The sequence below is a fragment of the Ranitomeya imitator genome, chromosome 7 (genome assembly GCF_032444005.1).
Source record: "Ranitomeya imitator isolate aRanImi1 chromosome 7, aRanImi1.pri, whole genome shotgun sequence".
NCBI lineage: Eukaryota > Metazoa > Chordata > Amphibia > Anura > Dendrobatidae > Ranitomeya > Ranitomeya imitator.
In genome coordinates, this window is record NC_091288.1 from 177852808 (window position 1) to 177871129 (window position 18322).

At 50.3% G+C, this 18322-nt stretch overlaps 1 protein-coding gene across 1 annotated transcript in view; it reads left to right on the forward strand.

Moving 5' to 3' along the window:
- Positions 1–1140: 1140 nt before the first annotated feature.
- LOC138645074 (BOS complex subunit NOMO1-like) overlaps positions 1141–18322 on the forward strand; it is an 81288-nt gene continuing 64106 nt past the window's right edge. The window contains exons 1-10 of the mRNA XM_069734115.1: positions 1141–1424; positions 6743–6832; positions 7738–7783; positions 9836–9936; positions 10497–10603; positions 10771–10843; positions 10986–11138; positions 11789–11926; positions 13972–14061; positions 17063–17168. Coding sequence (XP_069590216.1) covers positions 1287–1424; positions 6743–6832; positions 7738–7783; positions 9836–9936; positions 10497–10603; positions 10771–10843; positions 10986–11138; positions 11789–11926; positions 13972–14061; positions 17063–17168 — 1042 coding nt within the window. The 5' untranslated portion in view covers positions 1141–1286. The remainder of the gene's footprint in view (positions 1425–6742; positions 6833–7737; positions 7784–9835; positions 9937–10496; positions 10604–10770; positions 10844–10985; positions 11139–11788; positions 11927–13971; positions 14062–17062; positions 17169–18322) is intronic.

The following is an 18322-nucleotide window of genomic DNA, read 5'->3' on the forward strand; positions in this document are numbered from 1 at the left end:
CTCAAAGAATTAATAAATCCTCATAGTATTCCTAACACCTAGAGTGGCCAGAGTGATTTCCCAAGATTATACCTAGGGCACCTTAAAGGGGTGTTCTGGTATCCAACTTTTTAAGGCCAAAAATAAGTTGCAGACTTATAAAATAGCAATCATAGCTGTTACTCACCTTCCCCGGGTCCAGTGCTGCCTCCTCGCCGCTGTTCCAGTCTTTGTTGAAAAGCTACAGCACATCATTGATGCAGGTAGTCACTTGGCTCAGAAACTATGCTGATGTAACTGGCACAAGACTCTGAGCCCAGTGATTGGCTGCAGTGGTGACGTGTGATGTAGAGGTGACTTCATTGACGCAGCCTATCAACACCATGCCGGTCAATTGTCCCTAATTTAGTGGGACGGTCCCAAATTCGGGGTGCTGTCCTGGGAGGCTAAGAGCATGTCCCAACTTCAGCTGTGTCTTCTAGACACAGATACAGCAGAATATACTGGTAAAGCAGTTAATCGTCAGATACCCCCTCCACTGTTCAGTCTGTGTAAAGACTGTGGGCCTGATTGATCAAAGCTTTTATTCCAATATTCTGCTGTAAAAAGGTACAAGAAAATTATATAATTTTGGCTACACTAAAATTCTGCAACTTTTGAAGTTTTCACCCCGTTTTCGACAAAATGGACGGAGCTGGGTGGGGACGTGATAACTGCCGCTAGTCAAAATCTTACTCAGCAGGGACTGGAATAGGATTTATGACGAGGTGCTCACGGAGATGTAGGCCTCTCATCCAGCGCTCTTGATTTGAGTTTGCCTTGAGGAATGGACAAAAATCCCAGTGGCCAGATGGCAAAAGCTCATTGAGACTTATCCAAAGCAGCTTGCAACTGCAATTGCCACAAAAGGAGGTTCTACAAAGTATTTTGCACAAGAAACCTACTGCTTATGCCAACTGGGAAACCTGCACCATCCCATCTGACTGCAGCCGGGGAGGTCGCGCATGCGCACCACCACTCCCACTCGGTCTCCTACACTGCATCAGCGATGCCGAACAACAGTTAACTGAGCACACGCAGTCACTCCTCCGCGCCGACAGATGGCAGCACAGCACTGCATCTATTCTCTATAGACTTGTGACTATAGTAACAACCAAAGCCGGATGACAGAGAGCGAGTAGCGCATGCGCGGAGGAGCCCGGACGGCCCGCAGCTGACAGCTCTCGACTGTGTCAGCAAAAAGCAGGCAACTCGTATCCAGCAACGTGCTGTGCGGGCCCGGGAGAGGGGAACCAACCGACGGGGGCATGGACGGGACCGGGCAGGGCTGGGCGCTGTGGGCGCTGCTCTGCGCCTTGTGCCTGCGCTGCGGAGCGGAGGACATCGTGGTGGGGTGCGGGGGCTTCGTCAAATCCGACGTGGACATCAACTATTCGCTGATCGAGGTGGGTGTGAGGCGCCGCCGGCAGTGTGGGGTGACAGCCCCCGGGGTGAGCTGTCACTGGTGGCGTGGGGCAGGCCGCAGCCTCCATTCATTCCCTGCCTCCTCCCTGTGACCTCTGCTCCCTCCGAGGGGTTGTGCTCTCTCGTCAGCCCCCTGCCTGCAGGTTCAGTAGAGGTCTGTGCCCACCAGCGAGGGGCTCTGTGCCCACCAGTATGGATTCTGGGTACTGTGCCCACCAGCGAGGGGTTCTGTGCCCAACAGTATGGATTCTGTGTCCACTAGTATGGATTCTGGGTACTGTGCCCACCAGCGAGGGGCTCTGTGCCCACCAGTATGGATTCTGGGTACTGTGCCCACCAGCGAGGGGCTCTGTGCCCACCAGTATGGATTCTGGGTACTGTGCCCACCAGCGAGGAGTTCTGTGCCCACCAGTATGGATTCTGGGTACTGTGCCCACCAGCGAGGGGTTCTGTGCCCACCAGTATGGATTCTGGGTACTGTGCCCACCAGCGAGGAGTTCTGTGCCCACCAGTATGGACTCTGGGTACTGTGCCCACCAGCGAGGGGCTCTGTGCCCACCAGTATGGATTCTGGGTTCTGTGCCCACCAGTATGGATTCTGGGTACTGTGCCCACCAGCGAGGAGTTCTGTGCCCACCAGTATGGACTCTGGGTACTGTGCCCACCAGCGAGGGGCTCTGTGCCCACCAGTATGGATTCTGGGTTCTGTGCCCACCAGTATGGATTCTGGGTACTGTGCCCACCAGCGAGGGGCTCTGTGCCCACCAGTATGGATTCTGGGTACTGTGCCCACCAGCGAGGAGTTCTGTGCCCACCAGTATGGATTCTGGGTACTGTGCCCACCAGCGAGGGGTTATGTGCCCACCAGTATGGATTCTGGGTACTGTGCCCACTAGCGAGGGGCTCTGTGCCCACCAGTATGGATTCTGGGTACTGTGCCCACCACCGAGGGGTTCTGTGCTCACCACCAGCGAGGGGTTCTGTGCTCACCAGTATGGATTCTGGGTACTGTGCCCACCAGCAAGCAGTTCTGTGCCCACCACCAGCGAGGGGTTCTGTGCTCACCAGTATGGATTCTGGGTTCTGTGCCCACCACCAGCGAGAGGTTCTGTGCCCACCACCAGCGAGGGGTTCTGTGCCCACCACCAGCGAGGGGTTCTGTGCTCACCACCAGCGAGGGGTTCTGTGCTCACCAGTATGGATTCTGGGTTCTGTGCTCACCACCAGCGAGGGGTTCTGTGCTCACCACCAGCGAGGGGTTCTGTGCTCACCAGTATGGATTCTGGGTACTGTGCCCACCAGCGAGGGGTTCTGTGCCCACCAGTATGGATTCTGGATACTGTGCCCACCACCGAGGGGTTCTGTGCTCACCAGCGAGGGGTTCTGTGCTCACCAGTATGGATTCTGGGTACTGTGCCCACCAGCGAGGGGTTCTGTGCCCACCACCAGCGAGGGGTTCTGTGCTCACCAGTATGGATTCTGGGTTCTGTGCTCACCACCAGCGAGGGGTTCTGTGCTCACCACCAGCGAGGGGTTCTGTGCTCACCACCAGCGAGGGGTTCTATGCTCACCACCAGCGAGGGGTTCTGTGCTCACCAGTATGGATTCTGGGTACTGTGCCCACCAGCTAGGGGTTCTGTGCTCACCACCAGCGAGGGGTTCTGTGCTCACCACCAGCGAGGGGTTCTGTGCTCACCACCAGCGAGGGGTTCTGGGTACTGTGCCCACCAGCGAGGAGTTCTGTGCCCACCAGTATGGATTCTGGGTACTGTGCCCACCACCGAGGGGTTCTGTGCTCACCACCAGCGAGGGGTTCTGTGCTCACCAGTATGGATTCTGGGTACTGTGCCCACCAGCGAGGGGTTCTGTGCCCACCAGTATGGATTCTGGGTACTGTGCCCACCACCGAGGGGTTCTGTGCTCACCACCACCGAGGGGTTCTGTGCTCACCACCAGCGAGGGGTTCTGTGCTCACCAGTATGGATTCTGGGTACTGTGCCCACCAGCAAGCAGTTCTGTGCCCACCACCAGCGAGGGGTTCTGTGCTCACCAGTATGGATTCTGGGTTCTGTGCCCACCACCAGCGAGAGGTTCTGTGCCCACCACCAGCGAGGGGTTCTGTGCCCACCACCAGCGAGGGGTTCTGTGCTCACCACCAGCGAGGGGTTCTGTGCTCACCAGTATGGATTCTGGGTTCTGTGCTCACCACCAGCGAGGGGTTCTGTGCTCACCACCAGCGAGGGGTTCTGTGCTCACCAGTATGGATTCTGGGTACTGTGCCCACCAGCGAGGGGTTCTGTGCCCACCAGTATGGATTCTGGATACTGTGCCCACCACCGAGGGGTTCTGTGCTCACCAGCGAGGGGTTCTGTGCTCACCAGTATGGATTCTGGGTACTGTGCCCACCAGCGAGGGGTTCTGTGCCCACCACCAGCGAGGGGTTCTGTGCTCACCAGTATGGATTCTGGGTTCTGTGCTCACCACCAGCGAGGGGTTCTGTGCTCACCACCAGCGAGGGGTTCTGTGCTCACCACCAGCGAGGGGTTCTATGCTCACCACCAGCGAGGGGTTCTGTGCTCACCAGTATGGATTCTGGGTACTGTGCCCACCAGCTAGGGGTTCTGTGCTCACCACCAGCGAGGGGTTCTGTGCTCACCACCAGCGAGGGGTTCTGTGCTCACCACCAGCGAGGGGTTCTGGGTACTGTGCCCACCAGCGAGGAGTTCTGTGCCCACCAGTATGGATTCTGGGTACTGTGCCCACCACCGAGGGGTTCTGTGCTCACCACCAGCGAGGGGTTCTGTGCTCACCAGTATGGATTCTGGGTACTGTGCCCACCAGCGAGGGGTTCTGTGCCCACCAGTATGGATTCTGGGTACTGTGCCCACCACCGAGGGGTTCTGTGCTCACCACCACCGAGGGGTTCTGTGCTCACCACCAGCGAGGGGTTCTGTGCTCACCAGTATGGATTCTGGGTACTGTGCCCACCACCGAGGGGTTCTGTGCTCACCACCACCGAGGGGTTCTGTGCTCACCACCAGCGAGGGGTTCTGTGCCCACCAGTATGGATTCTGTGTCCACTAGTATGGATTCTGGGTACTGTGCCCACTAGCGAGGGGTTCTGTGCCCACCAGCAAGGGGTGGTGTTTTTTTGCCCACCAGCGAGGGGTTCTGTGCCCACCAGCGAGGGGCTATGGGTTCTGTGCCCACCAGCGAGGGGTTCTGGGTTCTGTGTCCACCAGCGAGGGGTTCTGGGTTCTGTACCCACCAGTATGGATTCTGGGTACTGTGCCCACCAGTATGGATTCTGTGTCCACTAGTATGGATTCTGGGTACTGTGTCCACTAGCGAGGGGTTCTGTGCCCACCAGCGAGGGGTTCTGGGTTCTGTGCCCACCAGCGAGGGGTTCTGTGCCCACCAGTATGGATTCTGTGTCCACTAGTATGGATTCTGGGTACTGTGCCCACTAGCGAGGGGTTCTGTGCCCACCAGCAAGGGGTTTTTGTTTTTTTGCCCACCAGCGAGGGGTTCTGTGCCCACCAGCGAGGGGCTATGGGTTCTGTGCCCACCAGCGAGGGGTTCTGGGTTCTGTGTCCACCAGCGAGGGGTTCTGGGTTCTGTACCCACCAGTATGGATTCTGGGTACTGTGCCCACCAGTATGGATTCTGTGTCCACTAGTATGGATTCTGGGTACTGTGTCCACCAGTGAGGGGTTCTGTGCCCACCAGCGAGGGGTTCTGGGTTCTGTGCCCACCAGCGAGGGGTTCTGGGTTCTGTGCCCACCAGCGAGGGGTTCTGTGCCCACCAGCGAGGGGTTCTGGGTTCTGTACCCACCAGTATGGATTCTGAGTACTGTGCCCACCAGCGAGGGGTTCTGTGCCCACCAGTATGGATTCTGTGTCCACTAGTATGGATTCTGGGTACTGTGCCCACTAGCGAGGGGTTCTGTGCCCACCAGCAGGGGTTTTTTTTTTTTTTTGACCAACAGCGAGGGGTTCTGTGCCCACCAACGAGGGGTTCTGGGTTCTGTGCCCAGCAGCGAGGGGTTCTGTGCCCAGCAGCGAGGGGTTCTGGGTTCTGTGCCCAGCAGCGAGGGGCTCTGTGCCCACCGGCGGAGGGCTCTGGGCTCTGTGCCCAGCAGCGAGGGGTTCTGGGTTCTGTGGCCACCAGTATGGATTCTGTGGCCACCAGTATGGATTCTGTGCTCACTAGTATGGATTCTGGGTACTGTGCCCACCAGCGAGGGGCTCTGTGCCCACCAGTATGGATTCTGTGCTCACTAGTATGGATTCTGGGTACTGTGCCCACCAGCGAGGGGTTTTTGGTTTTGTGCCCACCAGCGAGGGTTTTTTGGTTCTGCGCCCACCACATCTTGTCCAGGGAACTCTGCTTTTCTCTGATGTTTTGTAAACCTGAAGTGTCTTTCTTTTACCATTTTCTTGGTCGTTTCCCCAGCATTTTTCTATTTTACTAGCTTCTCCCAGTGTTTTTTGTGGCACCTTTTTTTTTTACCCCCCCTTCCCTCCCCCATGGTTTTTAATTGCTTTTGTTTCTTTGGAAACGCTACATACATCCTGCAGCCTCCATCAGACTGAGGACAAAAGTCTGTCCTTCAATACTGTAAAAAAAAAAAAAAAAATTAGTGACTGCAAAAATGTATCTCAAAACCGGAAAATCCCTTTAATATGTCACCCAATGGCACATGACACGCTGTTTATATCAGTTGAATGCTACAAACGAAGACAACAACAACATTATTGATTTTTCCTTCAGTGGGGTCACATGTAGCGATCGGCCTTTGCTGCACATGCGGTGAGTGCGCGGCTCTTGCTGATACGGTGCTGCCGCCCCCAGGCCTCATGCTCTCTGATTTTTGGCTGTTATATACTGTACGCCCCTACCCTCATTTACTTTGGATATTGTTACAACCGCTCAATAACTAGTAAGGATATCTGCCATCTAATATGTCTACACACCTATGTGGTTTTTCTGTAACAGTTAGTGACGAGTGAGCATGCTCGGATAAGGTGTTATCTGAGCATGCTCGTGTCCTAATCGCGTATTTTCGGCGTGCTCAAAAAAAAATGCTCAAGTCGCCGTGCCTGCATGTCTTGTGGCTGCTCGACAACCGCAACACATGCAGAGATTACCATTGAGGGCTTTTCGGTCTCTTTCGTCCCGCTACATTTAGCCCAACTTGGGTCTCTCCCTAAGGTGGCTAGCATATATGTATCATTATATCTGATAATTTTTTGTATTTATTTTTTGAGTCTTCATTTGCCATTTCTTCTCTTCCAGATAAAGTTATATACCAAGCAAGGTACCCTCAAATACCAGACAGACTGCGCTCCTAATAACGGCTACTTCATGATTCCTCTTTATGACAAGGTGAGTTCCCAGCGCTGTGCATAGCTTTAAGATATAAGGGGTTTTCTAGGGCTTTTATATATGGGGCCAACAACTTATCGGCACTTTGTACCTGATCTGTATGGGGATGAGCTTTCCCTGCTCAGCTGGCGATTCTGTGGCTCCGTTTCACCTCTCATCAACAGATCAGCTCTTTCTCTTCCGCTCTGCGCTGTTGTGGCCGCGGCGGGGTACTGCAGATCAACTCGTATTCAATCAAGTAGGGGTGGATGTGTCGCGCTCCTACTTGTCTAATACTGATTACCTAAGGATAGGCCGTCAATCTAAAATTAGTGGACAGCCCCTTTAAGTAGGGCATAGAGCAATCCCTTTTAATTTTGAAGTAAGCAAATGATCCCTGAAATAAGATTTCTTTGTTATGTCTCCCAGCGATATAGGGGCATACGTCCCCTATTAGATCCCTTTATAGCAATGTATCCTCTTTGCTGCAGTCGGTGGTGATGGCAATCCTCTATAATGTCTGACCGAGGTTCGGTGACGCCATAAACCCCCTGTAACGTGACATCTAGGGTCCGAGCCTCTCCTAAGTTATTAATGCCCGTCATATCTGCCTACTATCCCTGCACTGGGTGGAACTGGTGGACGTCACATACTACTCCTGACAAATGGCCGCAGCTCCATTTTCATCAATTTGAGGTCATTCATTGCTTAATAAAACATTTTTTTTCATAATCTTTTTTTTTTTTTTTTTTTTTTCCAGCAGAGCTGGTGCAGAGATTACAATAAAAGCCAAATGTGTTGGCATCCATGTGTAACCGGTATAACTGGCTGTGCCGCCTCCTGTGCCCTGTGTATATGTGATGCCATCATGTCCTTGTTTCCTGCCATACAATAATGATGATCTCTGTCTTTTCCTGATCCTGCAGGGGGATTTTGTTCTCAGGATTGAGCCTCCCCTGGGGTGGAGTTTTGGTAAGTTGCTGTAATCACCGTGTTCTCGTCCCCGGGGTCCTGCACATGTTTATGCTCCTATTTCTCCTATTTGCATTAGTTAGATGTAATCAGTGAATCCCCCGAGGCCAGAAACGCTCCACGTGTAATCCTTTCATGTGGCGTTAATCCCAGATATGTTATAAATGCTTTCTGGGCAGCATCTGCTTTTTATAAAATGTTCCATTCTCTATATAATGAATGGAGGAGGTCCGTGTTCTTCTGTTATTCCTGGGTTTTATGCATTGCTGCTGTAACAAGCCCAGTTTGGGCATATATATTATAAAAAAACGCTCAACTAACAATTCCTTAAAGGAGTTGTCCAGTCTTGGGGCTCGAGTCTGGTAACCTTACAGCGCTGTCAGAATTCACCGGGTGCGGGCAAGTGTGTGGTTTCCATGCATGTGGTCATGTGCCCGTCAGACATGCGCGTCCTCGCTCAATACATGTGAATTGAGGGAGGCCGGGCAAATCTATGCTGGCTCAGTGGTTAGTACTGCAGCATTGCAACGCTGGGGTCCTGGGTTCAAATCCTGCCAAGGACAACATCTGTAAGGACGTTTAATTTTCACCAGACATTCCTTCTTATCACCAATTTCACAAGGTGGGTGATAACTTACTGATCAGTTGGGGTCCGACCAGTGGGCACCACATCGATACAGAATGGAGACTTGTCATCCCCGACGGGGCACTTTTATTCCCTTTACAATATAGAGCGCAAGGTCGGATGGCTGACCGCCGCTTCATCCAGTCTCTACTGGGATGTTGGGAAAAAGCTGAGCGCAGCGCTCTGCAGCTCCGTAGAGAATGAGTAAATGCATTCTAACATGGACAGAAGCGCCCTGTTCTGACGATCGATGCAGGCCTCAGTGGTCGGACCCCACCGATCAGTAACTGGATAGGTGATAACTTGTTTTCACTGGACGGCCCCTTTAATACCAGACTTAAACACTATGAGAAATGCACCCAGGAAAGATGGTAATTGTCTGATCGGTGTGTGTCCCTGAATTAAAGGGGTATTCCAATCTCCTATGTTCTATTCCAATGTGTAGTAATTATATTATTAGCAAATACCTCCATTTACAAATGTAGTATAGTTCTTCTGATTCACTATGTCGCTTACCTTATGTAGGATATTGCAGCACCTTAGGTATCCATGGTTATGGAGCCAACTCTCACTAGATGAGTGTTCGTAACCATGGATACTTCAGCTACTGCAAAGCCCTACATGAGGTAAGTGACATGGCAAATCTGAAGGACTATGCTAAATTTCTAATTGGAGGTATTCTGTGGCACAGACAGGGCTACGGGTTGGCCGATGGCTGACTGCTGCTTCTAAGGCCGGGTTCAGACTGGTGAATTTCACGCTCTCTATATGGACCTCTGGTTTCATGCTTCAGAACTTGCAGCCTCATGAGTATATTTAGGGCCTGGATGCCATGTAACCTGGCCTATGGGGTTAAATGACACCCAGACCCGGCTCCAGATGCTTCCATTAGAGGCACCCACCATGTATAGAGTCCAAAAAGGATTTAGAAGAGCGCTCGCTCGGCTCAGAGATTTCCAGTACTAGAATTGTAATAAAACCAGAATGTTTTCTACTAGACACTAAACTTGCATCTATGTATTTAGGGTTAAAAAATGTTTTTGCAATTGGGTTTAATTAAAAATGTAGCAGTTTGCCTTCCATAGACTCTTATGTTGCGCTGCCTATTGCTGGCTGCAGAATGAGCTAACGGAGGATCCACCGGCGAGCTCATTCAGATGGCTTGTAACGCTTATCAGGGCTCCCTTCGGCTGATTTATGACCACTGAGCACAACAAAGCTGAAATACGGCCACATTTTAATTTAAACTCAATTTCTTGAAATGATTTGGAGCTCAGAATCCATGCATTTAAGTAAAAAACGGTCCCGGAAGGTGGCCGACCCTTTTGTGCGGATCTGAGATCACAGACTGTGAATAGCGTTCTGTCTATAGATCCTGACACTGCAGATTTATTGTGGGAGTGAAGAGTCGTCTTCTTTATCTGCAGAGCCAACCAGTGTTCCCCTGCATGTGGACGGGGTGACCGATATCTGCACCAAAGGGGAGGATGTCAATTTTGTCTTTACTGGATTCTCAGTCAATGGCAAGGTATGAAAAATGTCGTGCTTCACTATAATATCGTGTGTTTGTATTAAAAGGGGATTCCTCACTGATCACTGGGGGTCCAGACAACCTGCCCTACTGCCCCCTTCCAATTCCAAGAACAGGGTCCAGCAGGAAATAGTCCAGCACTATTAATGAGAAGCTGTCATCACAATTTAACCAGTTAAAGTAAATGTACAGTCATAATGGCCACGCTGCCGAGAGTTGCCGCCGCTGCCGAGAGTTGCCGCCGCTGCCGAGAGTTGCCGCCGCTGCCGAGAGTTGCCGCCGCTGCCGAGAGTTGCCGCCGCTGCCGAGAGTTGCCGCCGCTGCCGAGAGTTGCCGCCGCTGCCGAGAGTTGCCGCCGCTGCCGAGAGTTGCCGCCGCTGCCGAGAGTTGCCGCCGCTGCCGAGAGTTGCCGCCGCTGCCGAGAGTTGCCGCCGCTGCCGAGAGTTGCCGCCGCTGCCGAGAGTTGCCGCCGAGGGCCTGATGATTTGAGCCCTGTTTTTTTTTTTTTTTTTTTTTTTTCGTAAATTGCACATTAAAATTTAAAATTATACTTGCAGGTTCTCAGCAGGAATCAGAATTTGGGCCCAGCTGGAGTTCAGGTGGCGATGAGAAGAGCGGGGAGTGTAGGGAACTTGCAGACGACGATGACTCAGACCGGTGGGAAGTAAGTCGCATAAAGTGTCGTCATATCATTTAATCTGCTTCCATGCCAGTCCAGCAGCGGGATGAGCTGCCCCCATGTTATATTATAGTTGTATGGGTATATTATGTTAGAAATAACCACGTCAGATATACTGCTAACATCTAATTTGGCCTTTTTTTATCATTTAGGTTTTTCTTCAATAAAGTGCTTCCAGGTGACTATGAGATTATTGCGTCTCACCCCACTTGGACCCTGAAGGAGGTATGTGCTGCCATGATCATGGTTAGGTCCGGTATCCGGTTGCGGTTTTATCTTGTATTGGGTTTTAGACAGAAAAGGCGCAGAAGCCTCAATCACATAAATGTAAGATTATTTATTTTAGCCTTTAATGTCTATATTTCAGGCAGTGACCATGGTACACGTAAAAAATTCCAATGCCCAAACAGCAAGCCCCCTTCTCGTGGCTGGCTACGATGTGTCCGGTTCTGTTCGTAGTGACGGCGAGCCAATGAAAGGCGTCATGTTTCTGTTGTTCTCATCATCCATCAGCCGGGAGGTAAAGTCAAAGTGATGGTTATTCGGAGGGTTTTGCACATTGCCTCATACACACTTCTTAGCATGTGACATGGGTGCGGCTGCGAGGGGTTAATCTATCCCTGTTCAGTCAATCTTGCCCTTTGGTTGCAAATTGAGCATAGATCACACCCCACCACATCAGGATCCAAGGGGTAATGTTTCTCCTTGTGGAGAGTAACACGCCAAGCCTGGCATGCCAATGTGAGGAGGCTTCTAAGCCATGCATGTATTTCTGGACAAGTACTCTACTGCCACCTATTGGGAGTAGCAATCCTGCAAGTCAATTTCGACCCTTTAATGAGCCTTGCCGTATCACTTAGGATAAAATCCGATTTGGCTTTTATCCTAAGTCATGTGGCAAGGCTCGTTAAAGGGGATCTGTCAGACCACACAGGCGCAGCATACATCAGGTAATCTAAGAAGTGCTGCCAACATTTTGTGACAACACGTTGGGGATGGAACTAACCGCTGACTAGAGAAAGAGGGGTGCAAAAGTGGGGCTCCAGGCCATATTCCTCCACATTTACCATTTTGTCCCCTGACCCTTGGGCTGCCACAGGGAGGGTGTCCCGGGGCTTTTCTTGCCTTCTCCTCTTTCTCGTGTGACTGTACATTGATATGTGCTTCCAGGATATTTTGGGCTGTAACCTGTCTCCAGTTGACGGCTTCCAGGGAAAAGATGAATCTGTTTCCTACCTGTGTCACGCCACATCTAAAGAAGACGGATCCTTTACTTTCTTATCACTGCCAAGTGGGGATTACAGTGTGGTAAGTGTGGAGGGGGTCGTCTGCCATAATGGACCTTCTGCTTGTAGGTTTAGACTGGACTTTTAATCTCTCAGTAGGGGGATCTGCGGGAGATTTATGAGCTAAATCCACCAACAAATGCTCAGTGCATTAATCTGTTCTGCTACAAAAACTCGGCTCAGCCACCGGATCGCCCGTCTGTGGCTTTTGGGCCCGTCTGTGGCTTTTGGGCCCCGTCTGTGGCTTTTGGGCCCGTCTGTGGCTTTTGGGCCCGTCTGTGGCTTTTGGGCCCCGTCTGTGGCTTTTGGGCCCATCTGTGGCTTTTGGGCCCATCTGTGGCTTTTGGGCCCCGTCTGTGGCTTTTGGGCCCATCTGTGGCTTTTGGGCCCATCTGTGGCTTTTGGGCCCCGTCTGTGGCTTTTGGGCCCCGTCTGTGGCTTTTGGGCCCTTCTGTGGCTTTTGGGCCCCGTCTGTGGCTTTTGGGCCCATCTGTGGCTTTTGGGCCCCGTCTGTGGCTTTTGGGCCCTTCTGTGGCTTTTGGGCCCATATGTGGCTTTTGGGCCCCGTCTGTGGCTTTTGGGCCCATCTGTGGCTTTTGGGCCCCGTCTGTGGCTTTTGGGCCCGTCTGTGGCTTTTGGGCCCGTCTGTGGCTTTTGGGCCCCGTCTGTGGCTTTTGGGCCCATCTGTGGCTTTTGGGCCCATCTGTGGCTTTTGGGCCCATCTGTGGCTTTTGGGCCCCGTCTGTGGCTTTTGGGCCCATCTGTGGCTTTTGGGCCCCGTCTGTGGCTTTTGGGCCCGTCTGTGGCTTTTGGGCCCCGTCTGTGGCTTTTGGGCCCATCTGTGGCTTTTGGGCCCATCTGTGGCTTTTGGGCCCATCTGTGGCTTTTGGGCCCCGTCTGTGGCTTTTGGGCCCCGTCTGTGGCTTTTGGGCCCATCTGTGGCTTTTGGGCCCCGTCTGTGGCTTTTGGGCCCATCTGTGGCTTTTGGGCCCCGTCTGTGGCTTTTGGGCCCGTCTGTGGCTTTTGGGCCCCATCTGTGGCTTTTGGGCCCATCTGTGGCTTTTGGGCCCATCTGTGGCTTTTGGGCCCCGTCTGTGGCTTTTGGGCCCCGTCTGTGGCTTTTGGGCCCCGTCTGTGGCTTTTGGGCCCCATCTGTGGCTTTTGGGCCCATCTGTGGCTTTTGGGCCCATCTGTGGCTTTTGGGCCCGTCTGTGGCTTCGCTTGTCTGTTTGAACATGTTAGACTGACTCGGCTGTACATGTATGTAAATCCTATTGGGCCAATATGCAAAGAAAAAAAGTTTGGATGATTCAGGCCATAAATACCATACACATATTGCCGAGCATAAATCGAGAAAAATATATCAAAGCTGATCTATCTTTTTATTTTTTGAAACCTATTGCTGATAAAGTAAAAATGTAAAAAAAATGTGCTCACTCTAACCATACTGAATGAAGTGTTGTGGGGCTTGGCTAACTTGGACCCATCACCTCCTGGTGTGCAAAAAAAATACCAGCCACCACTGGAGGGAGCACGGGAGCCTACTGCATACTGTTAAAGGGAACCTGTCAGCAGGGTTGTGCTGTGTAACCTACACACAGTGTCAGGTCGGCGCCATTATACTGATTACAGTGATAACCTGGTGATGAAATCCGTCTTGTGGTTGTTGTGTAATCTTCATTTTCAGTTTTGAGTTAATGATCTGCTCGTGCTCCGGGGCGGCCTGTGGGGGGTCTTCATGTGGTGCTCTGCTAAGGTACGGTATTCATAATGCAGACTGCAGAGGTGATCCGATAGCTGCCACTGCATGCACCAGACGGCGCCGTTTAGGGGATTAGGACGGGGAGAAATTGCTGAGGACTCCCCTTTTGGACTGGTCATCCCAGACACAGCTTTTGAAAGTAACCAAGTGATTGCATCAGATAATAGAACCTAAATGGCTCTCTGGTTCACATGAGGATCTCTTCCAGTATCAGTATGAAGCTGCTGCACTGATACTCTTCATAGATTTGAGTTCAGTCTTAGTTGTTTCTACTTTCATCCTCTTTCTATATTTTCTTTTTCTAGATCCCATTTTACAGGGGAGAGAGGATTACATTTGACGTTGCCCCATCCCGGCTGGATTTCACTGTAGAACATGACAGTCTTAAATTGGAGGTAAAATAATAACCTGAATTACCCTGCTCTTGCCTTGTCTGGTTTCTATTGTACTATTAGTTACTTTACCCTGGAATTTTACTGTCCTCTTAGTGAAATGTAATCTTTACATAAACTATAATATGTCTAATTTAACGCTTCATTTTAGGGCTCAATCACATGGCCGGATAATCAGTCCAAGTGATCTGACAGAACATCAGATCACACCTGAACCAATGTTACTTTATGGGGCCGTGCACATGTCCGATATCCCGATCGCTCTTGGCCATTCAAGTCAATCAGTGTGTGGAAATCATCGGATTACACTCGGATGACATCTGAGTGCAGTCCGATCTACACGCACTGACACAATGGAGAAGGTGGAGACATTTTGTTCTCCATCTTCTCGTTTCACTGTGTTGACGCTGATCAGACTGTAATTTGCATAACCGGCCCGATTCTCTCCGATGAGAGCATTTATGGCCGTGTGCACCAGCCCTTAACGGGTGGTCTCACAAAGAACTACCACTTTGGAAGTAACAGTTGGTCCATCGTTTGGCTGCTCTTCCAGTGTCCCTAAAATGTGGTTGGCCATACACAGTTATATCATAGTGATTGTTCCAATGATTACCGGAAGTTGCCAAATCGAGAGCTGTTCTTCGTTGGTATCTAGCAGCTCTGCTCTCTTATGCAAAGGGGACACCCACACGTGAATCCCCCTGCCCCATCATGTCCTTATTCCCTGCAGCAGATGGAAAGGTAAGTTATTCAGATAATAATGCTACAGGACATCTCAAAGAGGAGATTATATATATATATATATATACACATACACACACTAGATGGTGACCCGATTCTAACGCATCTGATATTTTAAAATATGTATGTATGTATGTACATCACGCTTAGCACAGCCACATAGTGTATGACACATACAGCCACATAGTATATAGCACAGCCACATAGTATATAGCACAGCCACGTAACACAGACAGCCACGTAGTATATAGCAGCCACGTAGTATATAGTACAGGCCACGTAGTATATAGCACAGACCACGCAGTATATAGCACAGGCCACGCAGTATATAGCACAGGCCACGCAGTATATAGCACAGGCCACGCAGTATATAGCACAGGCCACGCAGTATATAGCACAGGCCACGCAGTATATAGCACAGGCCACGTAGTATATAGCAGCCAAATATTATTGAAAGACACTGCACACTCTGGTGATAATTTATGCAAGATAGTGTGAGTTTATTAGACATAACTCAGTATAAGTGACACATGGGAGCACATCTACAAACATTAGATAAGCGACCTAAAATGGTAATACAACAGGACGTTTCGACTCTCCCGAGTCTTAATCATATCATCGCTTAGTATGGTGATGATACGTAGATGTTGCAAATCCTTTGTTTTAGACAAATGGGTAGTGCTATTTGCTGATAATGTAATCAAATGCCAATCGTTGTATGCTGCCCTGTGCGTAGGACCTGTATTGTGCGTCTTGAATAGCTGCGCTCCCGCGCCTTGCAGATGCCGGCTATTCGGATGCGCCGATTTGCAACATTTACGTATCTTTATCACCATACTAAGCGATGATATGATTTAAGGTACCTTCACACTAAACGACGCTGCAGCGATCCAGACAACGATCCGGATCGCTGCAGCGTCGCTGGAGAGCTGTCACACAGACAGCTCTCCAGCGACCAACGATGCCGGTAACCAGGGTAAACATCGGGTTACTAAGCGCAGGGCCGCGCTTAGTAACCCGATGTTTACCCTGGATACCATCCTAAAAGTAAAAAAAACAAACGCTTCATACTTACCTTCGGCTGTCTGTCCTCGGCGCTCTGCTTCTCTGTACTGGCTGTGAGCACAGCGGCCGGAAAGCAGAGCGGTGACGTCACTGCTCTGCTTTCCGGCTGCTGTGCTCACAGTGAGTGCAGGAAAGCACAGCGCCGAGGGACAGACAGCCGAAGGTAAGTATGAAGCGTTTGTTTTTTTTACTTTTAGGATGGTATCCAGGGTAAACATCGGGTTACTAAGTGCGGCCCTGCGCTTAGTAACCCGATGTTTACCCTGGTTACCAGCGAAGACATCGCTGGATCGGCGTCACACACGCCGATTCAGCGATGTCAGCGAGAGAGCCAGCAACCAAAGAAAGTGCTGGCCCTCTAGCCCCGACCAACGACATCACAGCAGGATTCTGATCGCTGCTGCGTGTCACACTGAACGATATCGCTAGCCAGGACGCTGCAACGTCACGGATCGCTAGCGATATCGTTTAGTGTGACGGTACCTTAAGACTCGGGAGAGTCGAAACGTCCTGTTGTGTTACCATTTTAGGTCGCTTATCTAATGTTTGTAGATGTGCTCCCATGTGTCACTTATACTGAGTTATGTCTAATAAACTCACACTATCTTGCATAAATTATCACTAGAGTGTGCAGTGTCTTCCAATAATATTTGATTACTAGGACTTTTCAGTCCGTGACACTAGCACCTCGTTCTAAATTGACTGAGTGCACACCATTGTACCTCATTGTATATACCAGCCAGGCAGTATATAACACAGCCCATGCAGTATATAACACAGACCGCTAAGTCATCTGGGTAATTTCGCAATGCATCTCTGGGAAGCTAAGTGCTTCGGGGGGCCTTTTCATTCTTATTTAATATTTCCGTCTGAGGGAATCAGAATTTTGCCGTGTTTCTTAAAGGGGTTGTCTACCAAGATAGATAACTTCTGAATCTGTTGGGGTTGGTCTATTGCGGCACTATAATCCCGGTTAGGATGGAGCAGTAGTGCAAATGCCAGACTGCTCCTCCATTCATTCTCTATGGGGCTGCCGGATAAAGCCGAGAGGAACGCCGGAAATAAATGGAGTGAGGGTCTTGCAATGAGCGCTGATGCTGCATTCTAAAGGGGATTGAAAGGCCTATTTGCCATTTTTTATTTTTGTTATCCAGCAAGACTTTTGAGGATAACTGGATTTTGCTTTCTTTTATTTCAGCCGCTATTCCATGTGATGGGATTTTCCGTCACTGGACGTGTATTGAATGGACCCGATGGTGAAGGTGTTGCGGATGCTGTGGTCACACTTAACAACCAGATAAAAGGTAGTTACAAGTCTCCTGCATCTGATTCTGTGATGATGCCACAATTGATGCTTTTCATAAAACTATCATTTTACATGTGCCTAGTTGACTTTTTTTTGCTTTTTTAATGGGGTTGTGTCTTTGACTAATTTATAGGATAGTAAACATAAGGATGAATGACCTCGGGGAGATCAAAACATCCAACACCGCGGAGACACATCACGTGTTTCTCAACGCAAGCAATAAATAGCCAGGTCTTTCACCAGGAAAGAACAACCACGGGAAGGGCAGCATCCAAAAAGGAAAACCAGCTATGCCAAAACCTGGTATCCATCCATAGACAGCTGTTTCGGGGTATTTGCCCCTCATCAGTGTGGAGTAGGAAACTGGCTATTAGGAACAGTGCCTAGTAAAAGGACTATAAGGTTGTTCCTGTTCTGGATCACTGCGTTGAGAAACACGTGATGGTGTCTCTGCGGTGTTGGATGTTTTGATCTCCCCGAGGTCATTCATCCTTATGTTTATAGTCCTTTTACTAGGCACTGCTCCTAATAGCCAGTTTCCTACTCCACACTGATGAGGGGCAAATACCCCGAAACAGCTGTCTGTGGATGGATACCATGTTTTGGCATAGGTGGTTTTCCTTTTTGGATGCTGTCCTTCCCGTGGTTGTTCCTTCCCGGTGAAAGACCTGGCTATTTATTGCTTGTGTTGAGAAACACGTGATGGTGTCTCCGCGGCTTTTCTACATGCATTAATTTATAGGATAGGTCATCAGAGTGGTGGGGGTCTGACACCCGGCACCCCCAGTGATCAGCTGAAATTTGCTCAGAGAGCAGCCAGATCCCCGCCGCTCCGTACATTGTTTAGCAGGCCGCTGCTGAGCACTGCAGTTTATACCATCAATATATATAGTAAGGCAAAGGCTGCATTGGATACAGTCACTGTGCATCTATAGATCTCGCAACATTCTGGCTTCTTATAGTCACAGCTTTAAACCCATGCATGTGGGAAGCAATAGGCAATCATTACTCCTTTGTACTGGCATGTGTACTGGCATTGACTGTCCTCTTCTTGCTCATCACCACCATTTAAGATGTCACATCTTGTCTTGGTGATGGAGGGTCATGGAGGTCGGACATAGTGATAAGTCATAACAGTGTAGGATATACCTT